Source organism: Schistocerca americana, chromosome X (assembly GCF_021461395.2).
Source record: "Schistocerca americana isolate TAMUIC-IGC-003095 chromosome X, iqSchAmer2.1, whole genome shotgun sequence".
Classification (NCBI taxonomy): domain Eukaryota; kingdom Metazoa; phylum Arthropoda; class Insecta; order Orthoptera; family Acrididae; genus Schistocerca; species Schistocerca americana.
Window position 1 is genome coordinate 933,841,147 of NC_060130.1, and position 16,714 is coordinate 933,857,860.

Here is a 16,714-nt window from a genome sequence, read left to right on the forward strand (position 1 = left end):
GAATTCAATCTTCCCTTGTACTAATGAATTAATTGGAATAAGTATGAAGGAATACATTTTTCACCAGCAATGAATTTATTAATCAGATAGCCAGATATAACGTATCCTTTTACAATTGTCCGATCATGTGCTTGCTATTCAAACAACTCTTGCTGTTTGTGGGTCTCACATCATTCAGAGAAGCTCTCCATACTTGGGACTTGGTTGTTTGCATTTTTGTATAACCAACAAATTTAATACTTACATATTCTAATAGCATAATACACACATTTAAATTTATTAAGATAATTATTTATATCTTTCTCTTAACAAATAATGTCAAAAGCCAAAGGTAGGGAGGGTTTGGTCGCTCTTATTGTCATTCAGTATTTATATGCAACCCTACTTCAGTGTTACTGAGTCGCATAAGCAATTTTCGTTTCATAACTCTTTGTACTTTTCTGAATTTCATTTATAACCATAAGAATTTATTTCTACTTCACTAAAAACTTATTTACTCACTTTCACTTTACTTATTGCCACAAACAGAGTAAGAATATTAAAATCGTTAAATTTATCGGAAAGTGTCTAAGCAAAATACTTGAGCAAAATTTCACTTTAGCAAATCTATTACATAAACCATACAGTACTTTTATCTTTACGTTAAAGGCTAGTCCACAACAATTATTTTCAGACATTTCGCCTTACATGAAGCCCCATTGTACACTTCTTTGTTAAATGTTCACTTGTAGTCATGCTTTCCTTGATTTTGTCACTTTCTCAGACAACGAATCTGGTATTCGGTGATGAAAATTAGTGCTTGTAGATACTCAAATGTTTTTATAAAAGATTTAATCGGAATAATCAGATACCAGGAAATATACCTATATAGGTGAATATTGGGAATAAAATAACAGGATGAACCAAATTTTATGTAACTTAATAATTATTCAAAAACATTAATTTTGAATTAATGGTTCATGCTTCTATGATTCTAATTATACAGTTTGTAAGGTGTTGGCTGTAGCCATTGGATGTGGCAGATAGTAATGGCTGCTACACTGTCCATGGTATGGTGTACAAATTTCTTGAAATATGGGCTAATTAATTCTTCATGGCATCATTTTAATGTCCATAACATAGCCCAACAACTCATACCAAAGCTGTAATAATTCAGCAGCTGTTATCCGAGGCTACTGTGCATCAATTTCCAGACAAGACATCGCCTGCTCCATCTGAGTGTTACATCTTTCGCTGCTGCCCACAGACTCTCTCTTCTTGTTACCACTCTTTCTACAGGTAGCATTCCAAAAAACCAAGCCACCTTTCATGATTTCCACAGTTAACTTCCATTCAGTACAAAAGCACTCCACCTTTTACGTAACACATATCCTACACATTGTCCTGAGCATGTACCATTTTATATAAATGACAACTTGCTCAAAAGTATATATTTACACACGCAGACATTTTCATTTCATTAATCTATGACTAAAAATTGTTTAGTAAATTATAAATTTCACAGATTTCTTTACATAAGTTACACACATACATACATAAAAAAAAAAATTATAAATTTAGATGACTGAGTAATATTGTTCTAAGAGCAGCACCTTTTTTAGGGTAGGGAGGACAGAAAAACAATGAAGTTTCAATAGATGCCAGAATTGTAACAACATGCAGTTTGAGAAAGAAACTAAAGTACATAATTTTGGTATACTGTATTCAGATAAAAACCTATTAGTTGAAAATTTCCAGCATTCACAGGAAATTCTGTTTCCTCAAAGTTGCTTCACTTGGTGTAAAATGTCAGCATCCTTATTACATCAGAATAATTTAGGGCTAAGGTGTAACAATGGGGCCCCTTAGGGATATGGCAGCAAGAGAGGGGAAGAAAACCAATGTGCACTCCGTGTGCATACCAGGGGGAGTCATTCCAGATGTGGAAAGGGTCCTTCCGAATGCCATGAAGGGTACAGGGTGCACCCATCTGCAGGTGGTCGCTCATGTCGGCACCAATGATGTGTGTCGCTACGGATCCGAGGAAATCCTCTCTGGCTTCCGGCGGCTATCTGAATTGGTGAAGACTGCCAGTCTCGCTAGCGGGATGAAAGCAGAGCTCACCATCTGCGGCATCGTCGACAGGACTGACTGCGGACCTTTGGTACAGAGCCGAGTGGAGGGTCTGAATCAGAGGCTGAGACGGTTCTGCGACCGTGTGGGCTGCAGATTCCTCGACTTGCGCCATAGGGTGGTGGGGTTTCGGGTTCTGCTGGATAGGTCAGGAGTCCACTACACGCAACAAGCGGCTACACGGGTAGCAAGGGTTGTGTGCCGTGGGCTGGGCGGTTTTTTAGGTTAGATGGCCTTGGGCAAGTACAGAAAGGGCAACAGCCTCAACGGGTGCAGGGCAAAGTCAGGACATGCGGGGAACAAGCAGCAATCAGTATTGTAATTGTAAACTGTCGAAACTGCGTTGGTAAAGTACCAGAACTTCAAGTGCTGATAGAAAGCACCGAAGCCGAAATCGTTATAGGTACAGAAAGCTGGTTGAAGCCAGAGATAAATTCTGCCGAAATTTTTACAAAGGTACAGACGGTGTTTAGAAAGGATAGATTGCATGCAACCGGTGGTGGAGTGTTCGTCGCTGTTAGTAGTAGTTTATCCTGTAGTGAAATAGAAGTGGATAGTTCCTGTGAATTATTATGGGTGGGGGTTACACTCAACAACTGAGCTAGGTTAATAATTGGCTCCTTTTACCGACCTCCCGACTCAGCAGCATTAGTGGCAGAACAACTGAGAGAAAATCTGGAATACATTTCACATAAATTTTCTCAGCATGTTATAGTCTTAGGTGGAGATTTCAATTTACCAGATATAGACTGGGACACTCAGATGTTTAGGACGGGTGGTAGGGACAGAGCATCGAGTGACATTATACTGAGTGCACTATCTGAAAATTACCTCGAGCAATTAAACAGAGAACCGACTCGTGGAGATAACATCTTGGACCTACTGATAACAAACAGACCCGAACTTTTCGACTCTGTATGTACAGAACAGGGAATCAGTGATCATAAGGCCATTGCAGCATCCCTGAATATGGAAGTTAGTAGGAATATAAAAAAAGGGAGGAAGGTTTATCTGTTTAGCAAGAGTAATAGAAGGCAGATTTCGGACTACCTAACAGATCAAACTGAAAATTTCTGGTTCGACACTGACAATGTTGAGTGTTTATGGAAAAAGTTCAAGGCAATCGTAAAATGCGTTTTAGACAGGTACGTGCCGAGTAAAACTGTGAGGGACAGGAAAAACCCACCGTGGTACAACAACAAAGTTAGGAAACTACTGCGAAAGCAAAGAGAGCTTCACTCCAAGTTTAAACGCAGCCAAAACCTCTCAGACAAACAGAAGCTAAACAATGTCAAAGTTAGCGTAAGAAGGGCTATGCGTGAAGCGTTCAGTGTATTCGAAAGTAAAATTCTATGTACCAACTTGACAGAAAATCCTACGAAGTTCTGGTCTTACGTTAAATCAGTAAGTGGCTCGAAACAGCATATCCAGACACTACGGGATGATGATGGCATTGAAACAGAGGATGACGCGCGTAAAGCTGAAATACTAAACACCTTTTTCCAAAGCTGTTTCACAGAGGAAGACCGCACTGCAGTTCCTTCTCTAAATCCTCGCACAAACGAAAAAATGGCTGACATCGAAATAAGTGTCCAAGGAATAGAAAAGCAACTGGAATCACTCAATAGAGGAAAGTCCACTGGATCTGACGGGATATCAATTCGATTCTACACAGAGTACGCGAAAGAACTTGCCCCCTTTCTAACAGCCGTGTACCGCAAGTCTCTAGAGGAACGGAAGGTTCCAAATGATTGGAAAAGAGCACAGGTAGTCCCAGTCTTCAAGAAGGGTCGTCGAGCAGATGCGCAAAACTATAGACCTATATCTCTGACGTCGATCTGTTGTAGAATTTTAGAACATGTTTTTTGCTCGAGTATCATGTCGTTTTTGGAAACCCAGAATCTACTATGTAGGAATCAACATGGATTCCGGAAACAGCGATCGTGTGAGACTCAACTCGCTTTATTTGTTCATGAGACCCAGAAAATATTAGATACAGGCTCCCAGGTAGATGCTATTTTTCTTGACTTCCGGAAGGCGTTCGATACAGTTCCGCACTGTTGCCTGATAAACAAAGTAAGAGCCTACGGAATATCAGACCAGCTGTGTGGCTGGATTGAAGAGATTTTAGGAAACTGAACACAGCATGTTGTTATCAATGGAGAGACGTCTACAGACGTTAAAGTAACCTCTGGTGTGCCACAGGGGAGTGTTATGGGACCATTGCTTTTCACAATATACATAAATGACCTAGTAGATAGTGTCGGAAGTCCCATGCGGCTTTTCGCGGATGATGCTGTAGTATACAGAGAAGTTGCAGCATTAGAAAATTGTAGCGAAATGCAGGAAGATCTGCAGCGGATAGGCACTTGGTGCAGGGAGTGGCAACTGACCCTTAACATAGACAAATGTAATGTATTGCGAATACATAGATAGAAGGATCCTTTATTGTATGATTAAATGATAGCGGAACAAACACTGGTAGCAGTTACTTCTGTAAAATATCTGGGAGTATGCGTGCGGAACGATTTGAAGTGGAATTATCATATAAAATTATTTGTTGGTAAGGCGGGTACCAGGTTGAGATTCATTGGGAGAGTCCTTAGAAAATGTAGTCCATCAACAAAGGAGGTGGCTTACAAAACACTCGTTCGACCTATACTTGAGTATTGCTCATCAGTGTGGGATCCGTACCAGATCGGGTTGACGGAGGAGATAGAGAAGATCCAAAGAAGAGCGGCGCGTTTCGTCACAGGGTTATTTGGTAACCGTGATAGCGTTACGGAGATGTTTAACAAACTCAAGTGGCAGACTCTGCAAGAGAGGCGCTCTGCATCGCGGTGTAGCTTGCTCGCCAGGTTTCGAGAGGGTGTGTTTCTGGATGAGGTATCGAATATATTGCTTCCCCCTACTTATACCTCCCGAGGAGATCACGAATGTAAAATTAGAGAGATTAGAGTGCGCATGGAGGCTTTCAGACAGTTGTTCTTCCCGCGAACCATATGCGACTGGAACAGGAAAGGGAGGTAATGACAGTGGCACGTAAAGTGCCCACCGCCACACACCATTGGGTGGCTTGCGGAGTATATAGATGTAGATGTAGATGTAGATGAACAATAATGATTTACCTACTTCCATTTATGAAGTTGTCGTCAAACGGAATGCACATAATCTGCCTCTTTGGAGATAGTGTGACCACAGGTACATGGATATGTAATGAAAAATGCAACATATTTATTTAAAAAAAGCCCTTACTTATTTGAAAACTATTGATGATGCTTGTATGGTGGCTGCTACCAGAGTAGAAGTGTTTGATGTTTCAAGGCACAGTGTATTAGATTCGTACCGCATGCAGGGAAAGCAGAAAATCATCATCCACTAAGTCACAATGCAGGCAAAGTATGTTTAAGTGATCTTGACAAACAGTTATTTAAGAGGAATGTGACAAAAGAGGAGTGGATGGCAGCTGCAGAAATCAGTGCAGAACTGAATGTCACAGTCACACTCGCAAACCCTGTCAGCACCAAAACGACACAAAGGCAACTCAGTAAGCAGGGAACTGGCGGATGGAGGGCGAGCTGTAATTCCAAAACCAGTCATCAGTGATGCAAATGCGTGTAACAGGAAAACACGGTGCTGAGGCCCTAAAACCGGGACTTTGGAGCAATGGGAGAAAGTCATTTGCTCAGATGAGTTTTATTACCCATTGTTTTCAGCTTATGGCAGACTTTCTGCCTAAAGAATGAAACACAGTTGGGGTTTGTTGATGATTTGAGCAGCTGTATTATGGTATTCCATGAGCTACATGGGTACTGAGCACAGTCGCATTACTGCCAAGGTTTATATGACCATTTTGGCTGATCATGTCCAACCTATGGTACAAACTTTGTACCCAATTGTGGTGCTGTGTTCCAAAACAGTGGCCCACACTAACACAACTTGCATCAACCAGGCCTGATTTTGTGAGCAAGAGTTTTAATTGTTGTATATGTCCTGGCCAACATAGTCACCAGATCTCAATAATATTCAGCCTTTGTGTTCTACTTTGGAGAGAAGGGTGTATGATCTTTATCCACATCCATCATAGTTATTTGAACTTGCCACTGTTTTGCAGGAAGAATGATATGATTCCCTTGAAAACCATATTGGAGCTGTATTTATGCTTTCTGAGGTGACTGGATGCTTCTTTGAATCCCAACAGGTTTCCTGCACTGTATTAAGCATGTAAGATTTTTAGTGTTTCCATACTTTTGTCCATCTCCTCCATATTGAATCATTTTTTGGGGTTAACTCATTAGGCCAAAGTAAATTTTTCATAGTTAAAAAGCATTTAATAAGAATTATCTGTGAACTTGAACATCATGTAGATGCCTATTCAGGTAACTGTGGGTACTAACTCCTGCTTCCCAATATATTGTATGTCATCTTCATACCAACAGCTCTGTTTATTGAATAAATACTACAAATAAGAAGAATCTTTAAAGTCACTTTAGTTCAGATATGTGTCCATTATTCAAGAATACACATTTTCGGTAACTTGCCAGCAGCCTTAAAAGTCTAGCTACTAGTGAAAGTTCAGCTTATTAATCTTACTTCTGCACATCTTCAGTGCAGTAATGTCGTCAATGTAAACAATTTTCGATGTGGTGGTGTATGGCTGTAATAATCAAAGACTTATCATACGCACCTCACTGCAGTATACAAGGGACGACAGAAAGTAAGTTACACATTATTATGGCAGGCCAAGTAACTTTTCTTGAATGTTGCACTACACTTCAGAGTGACACAGATACATGATGCTGTTTTTCAATGTAGTCGCCAAGGCTTATAGAGCCTTGGCGACTATGTTTATAGAACAATGATCTGAATGTTCTACAGTCGTTAAATTCCTCTATAAGGAATCTGCTCCTTAGTTGTGGAGCCATTCGAGAACTTCTGTGTGAGTGTGATCATCACTGGAAAATCTGTGATTACTGCAAATCAGATCCTTGATTCCGTGGACAGTTTCACCTGTGGTAGATGTCAAAGCCATTCTCTCCTGATCAGTATTACCCAAATAGCACCATTTCACTATTTCTTAATGTGACATTGCATTTGGCCCATATACCTCCAGAATTTCAGTGGGAATCTGTGTGGAAGTTAGACATTTTGCCCACAAGAACCGTACTGTCCCTCCTACTTCAACTTTGAAAGTACATTTCCAATTGCCGTGCCACATCACTCACACACTCACACACAGTGGTTCACCTGTTAATCCTGCTACAGCAAAACTGTCTCTGTAAGGGAACCCAAAACATGTACTCTCTTTTGACATGCTTCACTCTTGCTGCGCAGTGGTCTTAGTGTGGGATGACATGTGTAACTTACTTTTTGAAGTTTTCCCTTACATTTACACATTTTTTGGCAAGTATGTTACAGCCTTTTAAAGGGAAATATGTTTGAGTTTTTGACTTACTCCACATCCACGAATATCATTTCATTTATGATGTGTGCAAGGAACAAGAGCATCTACTTCCCCCAGTCCCTTGCATTAGAAAGTCACAGTTGGAAACTTGCTTTACATTAACCGAGGTGAGTCGACAACTGGCTGTTAGGAGCTGGGGCCGCCGCTTATATAGAGATCGTAGGGGGCGCCACCACACGTCACGTGACGTCGATGTGCAGCTATCTCTGGCTATCGTCTGTTCTCTAGATTGCAGGCAATCGATTGTCACGTAATTGATGCAACGTCAACCGCCATATCTTATCCAATTTTAATCCTTCTTCTTTACGATTAAAATTGTATTGATGTTTGTGGATTTCAATTGCCTCTCTATACATACGTGTATAATAGTGCGATGTCCTCGCTAGCACGCTTGTTTCACCAAATTTTATTTCGTGATCTCCATCCTTAAAAACATGTTCCGCTACTGCCGATTTGTCGATATGTCCCAAGCGACAGTTTCTTTTGTGCTCCGTCAACCGTGTATTGATGCTTCTTTTTGTAGTTCCTATGTAAACCCTGCCACAACTACACGGAATTTTATATACCCCGGGGGTGGCTAGGGGGTGACGAGCATCTTTTGTTGATCTTAGGCATTCACTAATTTTCTTAGTAGGTCTAAAAATGGTCTCTACCTGAAACTTGGCGAGCACTTTTCCAATGCGATCCGTGATATTATGGATGAAAGGAAGAAATACTTTTCCAGCTGATGGTTGTTGCTGTCTCCTATTTTTAGGCATTTTTCTATTTGGGTGAAGTGCTCGGTTAATCTCGTTTTTCGTATAACCATTTTTCGCAAGGGCCATTCGTAAATGATTTAGTTCTTCTTGTAAGTAGCCTGGTTCACAAATATTATTGGCCCTATCCACTAGTGTTTTTATGACCCCCCCTCCTCTTTTGCCTAGGGTGGTGGTTTGAGTTCCTATGGAGGTAGCGATCAGTATGTGTACCTTTTCTGTGGACCTTATGGCCTAAGGTCCCATCCGCCCCTTTGATAACTGATACATCCAAGAAGTTAAGTAGTCCATTCTTCTCCTTCTCCATAGTAAATTTAATATTTGGGTTGATGCTATTTAAGTGTACCAGAAAATCATTCAAGTCTTCTTCCTCATGATTCCATATTACAAAGGTATCATCCACATACCGATACCACTTCGAGGGGCTTTTTTTGGCCGACTGCAGTGCTTGATGTTCAAAATATTCCATGAATAAATTCGCAATTGTGGGACTTAGGGGGCTTTCCATGGCTACCCCATCGATCTGTTCATAAAATTCACCATTGTACCGAAAATAGGTTGAGGATAGACAGTGTTGGAACAAGGCTACTATATCAGTAGGGAACATATCGGCTATATGGGAGAGAGCTTCATCAACTGGAACCATCGTGAACAAAGACACTATATCAAAACTGACTGTAGGTCCTAATGACATACTTGTCGGTATGATGACTCCTGCAAATTGAAAGGGGATTCAGCTGTGAAGAACACATTTCTTCAATCATTTGTGGGCCAGTCTCAGTGCTTCTGACTTTACAACAGACAGGCCTATTTCTATATTTCTTCAAGCTGCTTTTATGGCCTATAGGTAAATAGCTTGGAGTCTGATACAGAGTTTGTAATGAAACATCTTCAGTGGCATCTGTAGCGCTGACAGCGAAAGTGTTGGTTGCTTGTTGTTGTTGTTGCTTTTTTAAATTTTTTAAAACTGTGACTGGTCCTGTTATGATTACTTTTAAGTAATCTTGCATTGGCCTTTAGCAAATACTTCTTATTCTTGCTGCTGCTGCCAAAACTGTGACATAAAATTTACTGTCACGTAAAAAGCTACTGAGTCTACAGCCTGTCAGATATTCTTCAAGGGGTTTGAGGATTCAGGCTCCGTATATGACTGACCAAATAATATCTTTGTAGTGTTAGACTGTAAACTGCAGTAAGCTCACAATGAAAGTGCATTGATGACTGAGACATTCCGGATCTAACGCACTGCTTTTCTGTGTTTTTGAATCACTTGCCTGGTCAATGGAAGGAGTTCTGATGTGGTGGCCATTTACAGTGATTCTTGTGTACTCGTTGCACTCTAGTGTATATTTTAAAATTGTCTTCCCTGTATTGTGCCCCCCCCCCCCCCCCCCTTAGTTGCTAATTAATAATTTCACTAAGCAGTGCATTCCTTTTTTGTAGTTTAAGGACCAATTAAATGCTTCACATGCAGCCTTCACTGCTGCCCTGCGATCACTCCAAAATCACTACTCGGGGCGTCTGGAGCGAACAGAAGAACAACGTGTTGCTATTCGCAAGTATCATGCACCAAAACTTGCACGACTTGCACTGGAAAGCACCTGCATGTGTGACATGATTCGTTTTGGTAAGTATTGATTGCTTAACTTGAGGACATTAAGAAATGTGTAGCAGTCATTAAATTTGATGATTCTAAGAATTGTCACTGCGCACAATTTGGGTGTGAGTGTCAATGAGACAAGTGCTCTTCATAATACAATTCTTGAAAAGATTGTTGATTACGGTAGTGAAACACAAATATTGCATCAGAATATGAAGAATTTTTAACTCTCATGCATTCAGAAAGCACATAAGAAAATTGCCAGAAATGACATTGTTCTTCACTTCTTAAAAGATCCGATAATAAAGTAATTTAGATGTTTTAAAAATTTTTTTAAAATGGAAATACTTCTACTGCTTGTAGAGAAAATGGTAGACGATTTCATAACTGCAGAGTGCCTCATTCAAGATTATTTGAATGTGCAAATGAACAGTGTGTGGATGAAGTATAAAAAATTATTCAGTTGGTAAAACACTGTCCTTCAACACACACACACACACACACACACACACACACACACACACACACACACACACACAGAGAGAGAGAGAGAGAGAGAGAGAGAGAGAGAGAGAGAGAGAGAGAGAGAGAGAGAGAGAGAGAATGAATTTCTACACATATTGGCGTTCCACATAAGAAAACACAGTGGACATTGTACGTTAGATATGCAGTATCTCTGTCACTATCAGTTGCAGTAGATTCAACACCTTCGAGAAGGAGTTGAAGGTAGATGATTGGAGTTTTGTTGTTGGCTAATTGGAGAGTATATCATATTGTTGATGAACCTGCTTTCACTTATATCAGAAGCAATAACACTCATAACTCATATTGGTGATCTGACAGAAACCTACATGCTTTTGTGGACACACATTCTCAAGACAGCTTATTTGCTATCACTTGACTAGATTGCTTGTTTTATCAAATTGTCTTACAAGGTCCACTTATCTAGAGTTTCTTGAAAATTAACCTAACGTTTTATTTGTAGAGGTTCCTTTCGCTACAAAGATGGGTATGTTCTTCCAGAATGAAGAGGTCCCTGCACATTCTTAGTTCCCAGGTGACACATCATCTAAACCTAACATTCTGCGAAGATAGGTAGACAAAAATGGTCACATTTATTGGCCACTAAGGTCCCTGTAGCTTTCCCCTCCAGATTTTTGTGTGTGAGGGTGGTTTAAATGCCAAGACCACAAAGAAGTAGTGAACACAAGATACAAATTGACCACTCAGTTTCTCAATAGTGCTGCTCTCATAAAAGAACGCTAAGACGATCTTGGAAGAGCTACATGCAGTGCTATCTGGAGAATTCGAAAGTATTTTGAAGTCATAGGTGGAATTTATGGAAATCAGCTTCTAACTTAAATCGTTTCTTTGCTTAAAACCTTCTGTGAGCGTTTATTTGAGTTGCATTGTTACAGCTGTCTCTCTGTAACCATCAAAAATTGGACACACCTTATACCAGTGGCTGTGCGTAGTATTGTTGCAGTATTGTACAACGCCCAATAATTTTTCACTTCATTTGTCCCCTTTTATTATTTTCTTGGTTTAGGAAGCCAAATATACACCATGAAATATATTATAATGAACTATCTTCGGTCATTCAACATCTTGTTATCTCGTAAGAAACTTACAAATCCTGCTGGGCTTGAAGGAAACTCGGGGATTTGCAGTCCTACATTAACTCTTAGTGGGCCATTGTACTTCGAGCAAGTAGTAATTGTGGTCTGGCCATAGCACCAGGTAGCATATTCACCAGTGATGTCACAGGGTGTTGCAGTCAAGTATGCAAACTCCCTAACAGGAAACAGTTAAATAGCATTACTCTACAGAGGACATTTCTTGCAACTTTCTCTGCTCCTGCAATGTTAATTTGTCATCAAAGTCAATAGTGAACACAGTTTTGCCACCCACGATATTACCAATATTGACATTTCAACCACAATCATAACAATTTTTGTTTCTTCACAAATTTGTTGTGAGGGTTGATATTCAGATGAAATGTGTTCTCATCAGAATAACAGCATCATATATTTTTGTCAATCACAAATAGAGCTTAGTTTAATGCTAACAGTGTGACATTTTGGAAAGTGTGTAGATTTTTCATGTTACTGCAGCCGTAATATTCACCTGTTTTGTGAATATTATTTCTAAGAGACTTGTGTATAGTCACTGTGGTGTTTGAAAGTGATTCAGTGTTATTGTTCATCATACCATAGTTTTCTGTGTGTTGCTGTATCTAACACATTCTGGAAAGTGAGAACTAGCTTGTTTCTCAGCTTCTGGATTGTGGAGTGCAATTGAAAATGAATAGTGTAAATAATTTACAGGGTACAGACTTCTCCCACCTTTCTGATGAGAAGCAGCTGGCTGTAAAGAGACTTGGATGACTATTACTGGTTTCTAATATTGTGCAAAATATTAATACATGAAATTGATACTTTAAGAGAGCATTTAGAATGAATATTAATAAAATGGTCATGGCTATGTGGCTGTGAAGTGTGTAATTTGTCTTTTATTTTCAGTCTTGTAAATGATATTTCTACTCAGAATTTAGCTCATCACACATGACTAGAGTTTTTTCTAGACAGTCTATGAATTGTAGCATGCTCTTTTCCACATCTATTTTTCTGTCATAGATATATTTCTAAGTTTTCCCAGGAATATAAATTGGATTTAAAAAATTGAATTTTGTGACCTTTATACACCATGAATTCTAGAGTTGTTTACATCATAGCGAATCTCGGGAAGCCAGGTGCAGAGATAGACTTTTCTCACTTGCGACACTTAAACTTCAGTGCAACATCCAATTCAGATATCAATAGCTGCCACTGCATTACACTGAATGTTTTCTTCAGAGTAATGTATTCTAAAACCTCCTAAAATTTATATTTATTATTTCATCTGAAACATGCTGTGTAGTCATGCAGATGTAAGTGTGTCCTGTACTAGTTAGTTTTTTAGAACAGCATCCTACTCTTAATCTTTCCCTAATATTTTGTTTATTTTTGGTACAGTGATTTGTAATAATAATTCATGTAGGCAGTCCTTTCTGAAATTAAGAAAATGAACAATTCATTAGAAATAGCTCTCCAACAGTGCTGATAGCTTTTCTAATTTAATAGTTAGAACCTCTTCTTGAAAGATAAGTAATGTTTTTACTGAAATGTGTAATTCATCACTCCATCAGAATTTTTTTGTAGAGAAATTGAAATGTGCTATCGGTTAGATTAATTATGAGAATTCTTGACCTGAGAATTCATAGTGATTCCTTCAAAAAGAAGTTTGCAATATATTGTTCATATAGCATTCAGAAGTTAAGGTTCACTGGATAAAGATTAGTCCAGTAATTTTTGTGGCACTAATTATGTACCACACTCCATTCATCATACTGTACATGTGGTGTCAATGTAATCAGTGAGGATTTTCAGGTTTGCATTGTCTATTCTTTGGCAAGTTTACATACTGTTGCTTTGTGAGGTTGCAGTTTGAGGTTGTGCACAGCTCTGTGAACATAGCTGCTGACACACCAATTTGAAGTGCTAAATTTTGCAACACTTTTGTCTGTCTCCCTCCAAGCTGCTTCAGTGTATTAAAAACCAGTAAGCTACTTGCTAGAATCAGAGGAACCAGCCAGAATGTCACTGGTGATCCAAGCTGGTCTGCCATCATTGGTTCCCACACAGCACTCGCATTGTGTGTCAGACTTCCTGTAGTTATTAATAATGTTTTTATCATAATTTTTTATTTACCTGTCTTGGTCATGAAGTTTCTTTGGTTTTGTCTGCGCAACAGGCATCTTCAGAATCAACAATACACGTAAAAGAAAGATCATTACTATCTACTGCAATAAGAGATTTAAAAAAAGGGATAGAAAAAATTGTATCAACATGATATACCTCTCATTATGCTTAATTGCTATAAGTCAAAACCATGTAAAATAATACGAGTGTGGTTTGAAAAGTTCTCGGAACCACCACGAGAGGTCAGCGCTAGCGCAATGAGTTGTTCACGTGATATTGATTGGACTGTTGCCTGTAACCATGTGCAACATCAGTGCTCTTGGAAGAGAGCTGTGGTGGTGACTGGCTCTGTTGTTGTTCCCACGCAGTAATTTGCAAAGATGGAAAAAATCGAGATTCGAGCAGTGATTAAGTGCTTCATAAAGAAAGGTGTGAAAGCAAAGGACATTCATGTTGATTTCCAGAATAGACTGGGAGACTCTGCTCCTTCATATTCAACTGTTACCAAGTGGACAAATGAATTAAATTTGGTCGGGCGAGCTTAGATGATGATCTGCACAGTGGTCAGCCAAGATGTGTCACTACTCCAGAAATCATTGCAAAAGTGCAAAAAATGGTCATGGAAGTGTGTGAAATTGCTCACACTTGCCAGATGTCACCTATGAAGAGTATATCATATTTTAAATGAAGAAATAGAAATGAAAAAAATTATTTGCAATATGGATGCTGCGACTCCTGACGCTGGATCAAAAACACATGAGATTGGACATATCAGAACAATGTTTGGCCCATTTCAGGAGAAACAAGCAAGATTTTTTGCACCGGCTTGTGACCACAGATTAAACTTCGGTGCACTACTATACCCCAGAGACAAAAAACAACAGTCAAAGCAGTGGAAACACGCTGATTCTCCGCTACCAAAGAAAGCAAAGACAATTCCTTCGGCGGGAAAGGTCATGGCATCAGTGTTCTGGGATGTGAAGGGGATTCTGTTCGTAGATTATCTCCCCACTGGTGAAACAATTACTGGAGAATACTATGCTAACCACCTGGACAAATTGTAACAAAAGATACGCGAAAAAAGGCCAGGTTTAGCAAGGAAGAAAAATTCATCTTCCATCAAGACAATGCGAGCCCACACACGTGCCATCGCCATGGCAAAATTACATGAACTAAGGTGTGAATTGTTGCCACACCCACCTTATTCACCTGATATGGCTCCATCAGACTTCCATCTCTTCCCAAAACTGAAAATTTTTCTTGGTGGACGATGATTCACTTCAAACGAAGAATTGATAGCCAGCGTCGACAACTATTTTGGAGGCCTGGAGGAAACTATTTTTGAGATGGAATCAAGGCACTGGAACATTGTTGGACCAAGTGCATTAATCTACGAGGAGACTACATTAAAAAGTATAAAAGTTTCAATGATGTAAGTAGTTTTTTCCTATTCTGTTTTGAGAAATTTTCCAACCGCCTTCGTGCATATAATGCAAAGCTATCCTAGATGTTGTTGATGCCTGCAAAGTAACTGAAAGATGACAAAAGAAGGTTCATTTAAAAGTACAGTTCTTTAAAGTCTTTCCAGTGTATTTAAGTAAGCAAAAGAAATGTTTTTAACCATCGAAAAAGCCAACAAGATTAAAAAAATAAAAATTACAGAAATTATTCTAAAATTGAATAAATTGTTGTGGCTCTAGAATTAGTATTATTATACTCATGTTTTGCAAGGCTCTTCATCTCTCTGAATAGCTACTGCAACCTACATCCACTACATCTACATGACTACTCTGCAGTTCACACTTAAGTGCCTGGCAGAGGGGTCTTTGAACCACCTTCAGACTATTTCTCTAACATGCCACTCACTAATAGCACATGGGGAAGAAAGAACACTTAAATCTTTCTGTATGAGCTCTGATTTCTCTTATTTTATTATGATCATCATTTCTGCCTATGTAGGTTGGTGACAAAAAAATAATTTCACATTCAGTGGAGAGATTTGATGACAGATATTTTGTGAAAATATGTCACTGCAATGAAAGGCACTTAATGTTTTAAAGATTACCATCCCAACTCGTCTATTGTATCTGTGACACACTTTCTCCTGTTTCACGTTAATACAAAATGAGCTGCCCTTCTCTGAACTTTTTCAATGTTGTAAGGTAAGGGTCCCATACAGAATTTCATCAGAGGATAAATAACATGAATCTATGAGTATCTTTAGTAGACCTTTTGCATCTTCTAAGTATCCTGTCAATAAAAGATTGCCTTTGGTTTACATCCCTACATTATTACCTATGTGATTGTTCCAACTAAGTTGCTCGTAACTGTAATTTGTAGGAATTTAATCAATTGACAGCATTTAAATTTGTGTGATCTATCATGTAATCAAAATTTAATGGATTTCTTTTTGTACTCAAGTGGACGACCTCACACTTTTCCTTATGAAGAGACAATTGTCTCTTTTTCACACCATTCGCATATTGTGTCTTAAGTCATTTTGCAGTTAGTTTTGATCTTCTGATTACTTTACTAGATGATAAATGACAATATCATCTGCAAACAATCCAAGATGGCTCTCAGATTACCACCTAAATTGTTAAAGTAGATTAGGAACAGCAGAGGGCTTCTAACATTTCCTTGGGGAACTCCGGATATCAGTTATCTTTAATCAGTAATTTTTAATTGATTGCTACATACTGTGACCTTTCTCGGAGGAAATCATGGATCCAGTTGCACAACTGAAGCGATACTCCAGAGACTCGCAGTTTCAGTAGAAGTCTCTTGTGTGGAGTGCTGTCAAAAGCCTTCTGGAAATGTAGAAATATGGAATTACAGATCCCCTGTTGATAGCACTCATTACTTTGTGTGAATAAAAAAGCTACTTACGTCTCACAAGAATATTTTCTGAATCTGTGCTGGCTTTGTGTCAGTAGATAGATACGTTAGTGATAATTCATAATGTTCAAACTCAGTATATGTTTCAAAATCCTACTGCAAATCTACGTTGGATATATGGGTCTGTAATTGAGTGGATTTGCTC

The 16,714-nt window shown here is 39.0% G+C and overlaps 1 protein-coding gene across 3 annotated transcripts in view; it reads left to right on the forward strand.

Moving 5' to 3' along the window:
* The window catches only part of LOC124555766 (dual serine/threonine and tyrosine protein kinase-like), a 335,619-nt gene that overhangs the window by 207,212 nt on the left and 111,693 nt on the right, over positions 1-16,714 (forward strand). For all 3 annotated transcript variants that reach the window (XM_047129810.1, XM_047129811.1, XM_047129812.1), the window contains one exon: positions 9,775-9,958. In XM_047129810.1, coding sequence (XP_046985766.1) covers positions 9,775-9,958 — 184 coding nt within the window. The remainder of the gene's footprint in view (positions 1-9,774; positions 9,959-16,714) is intronic.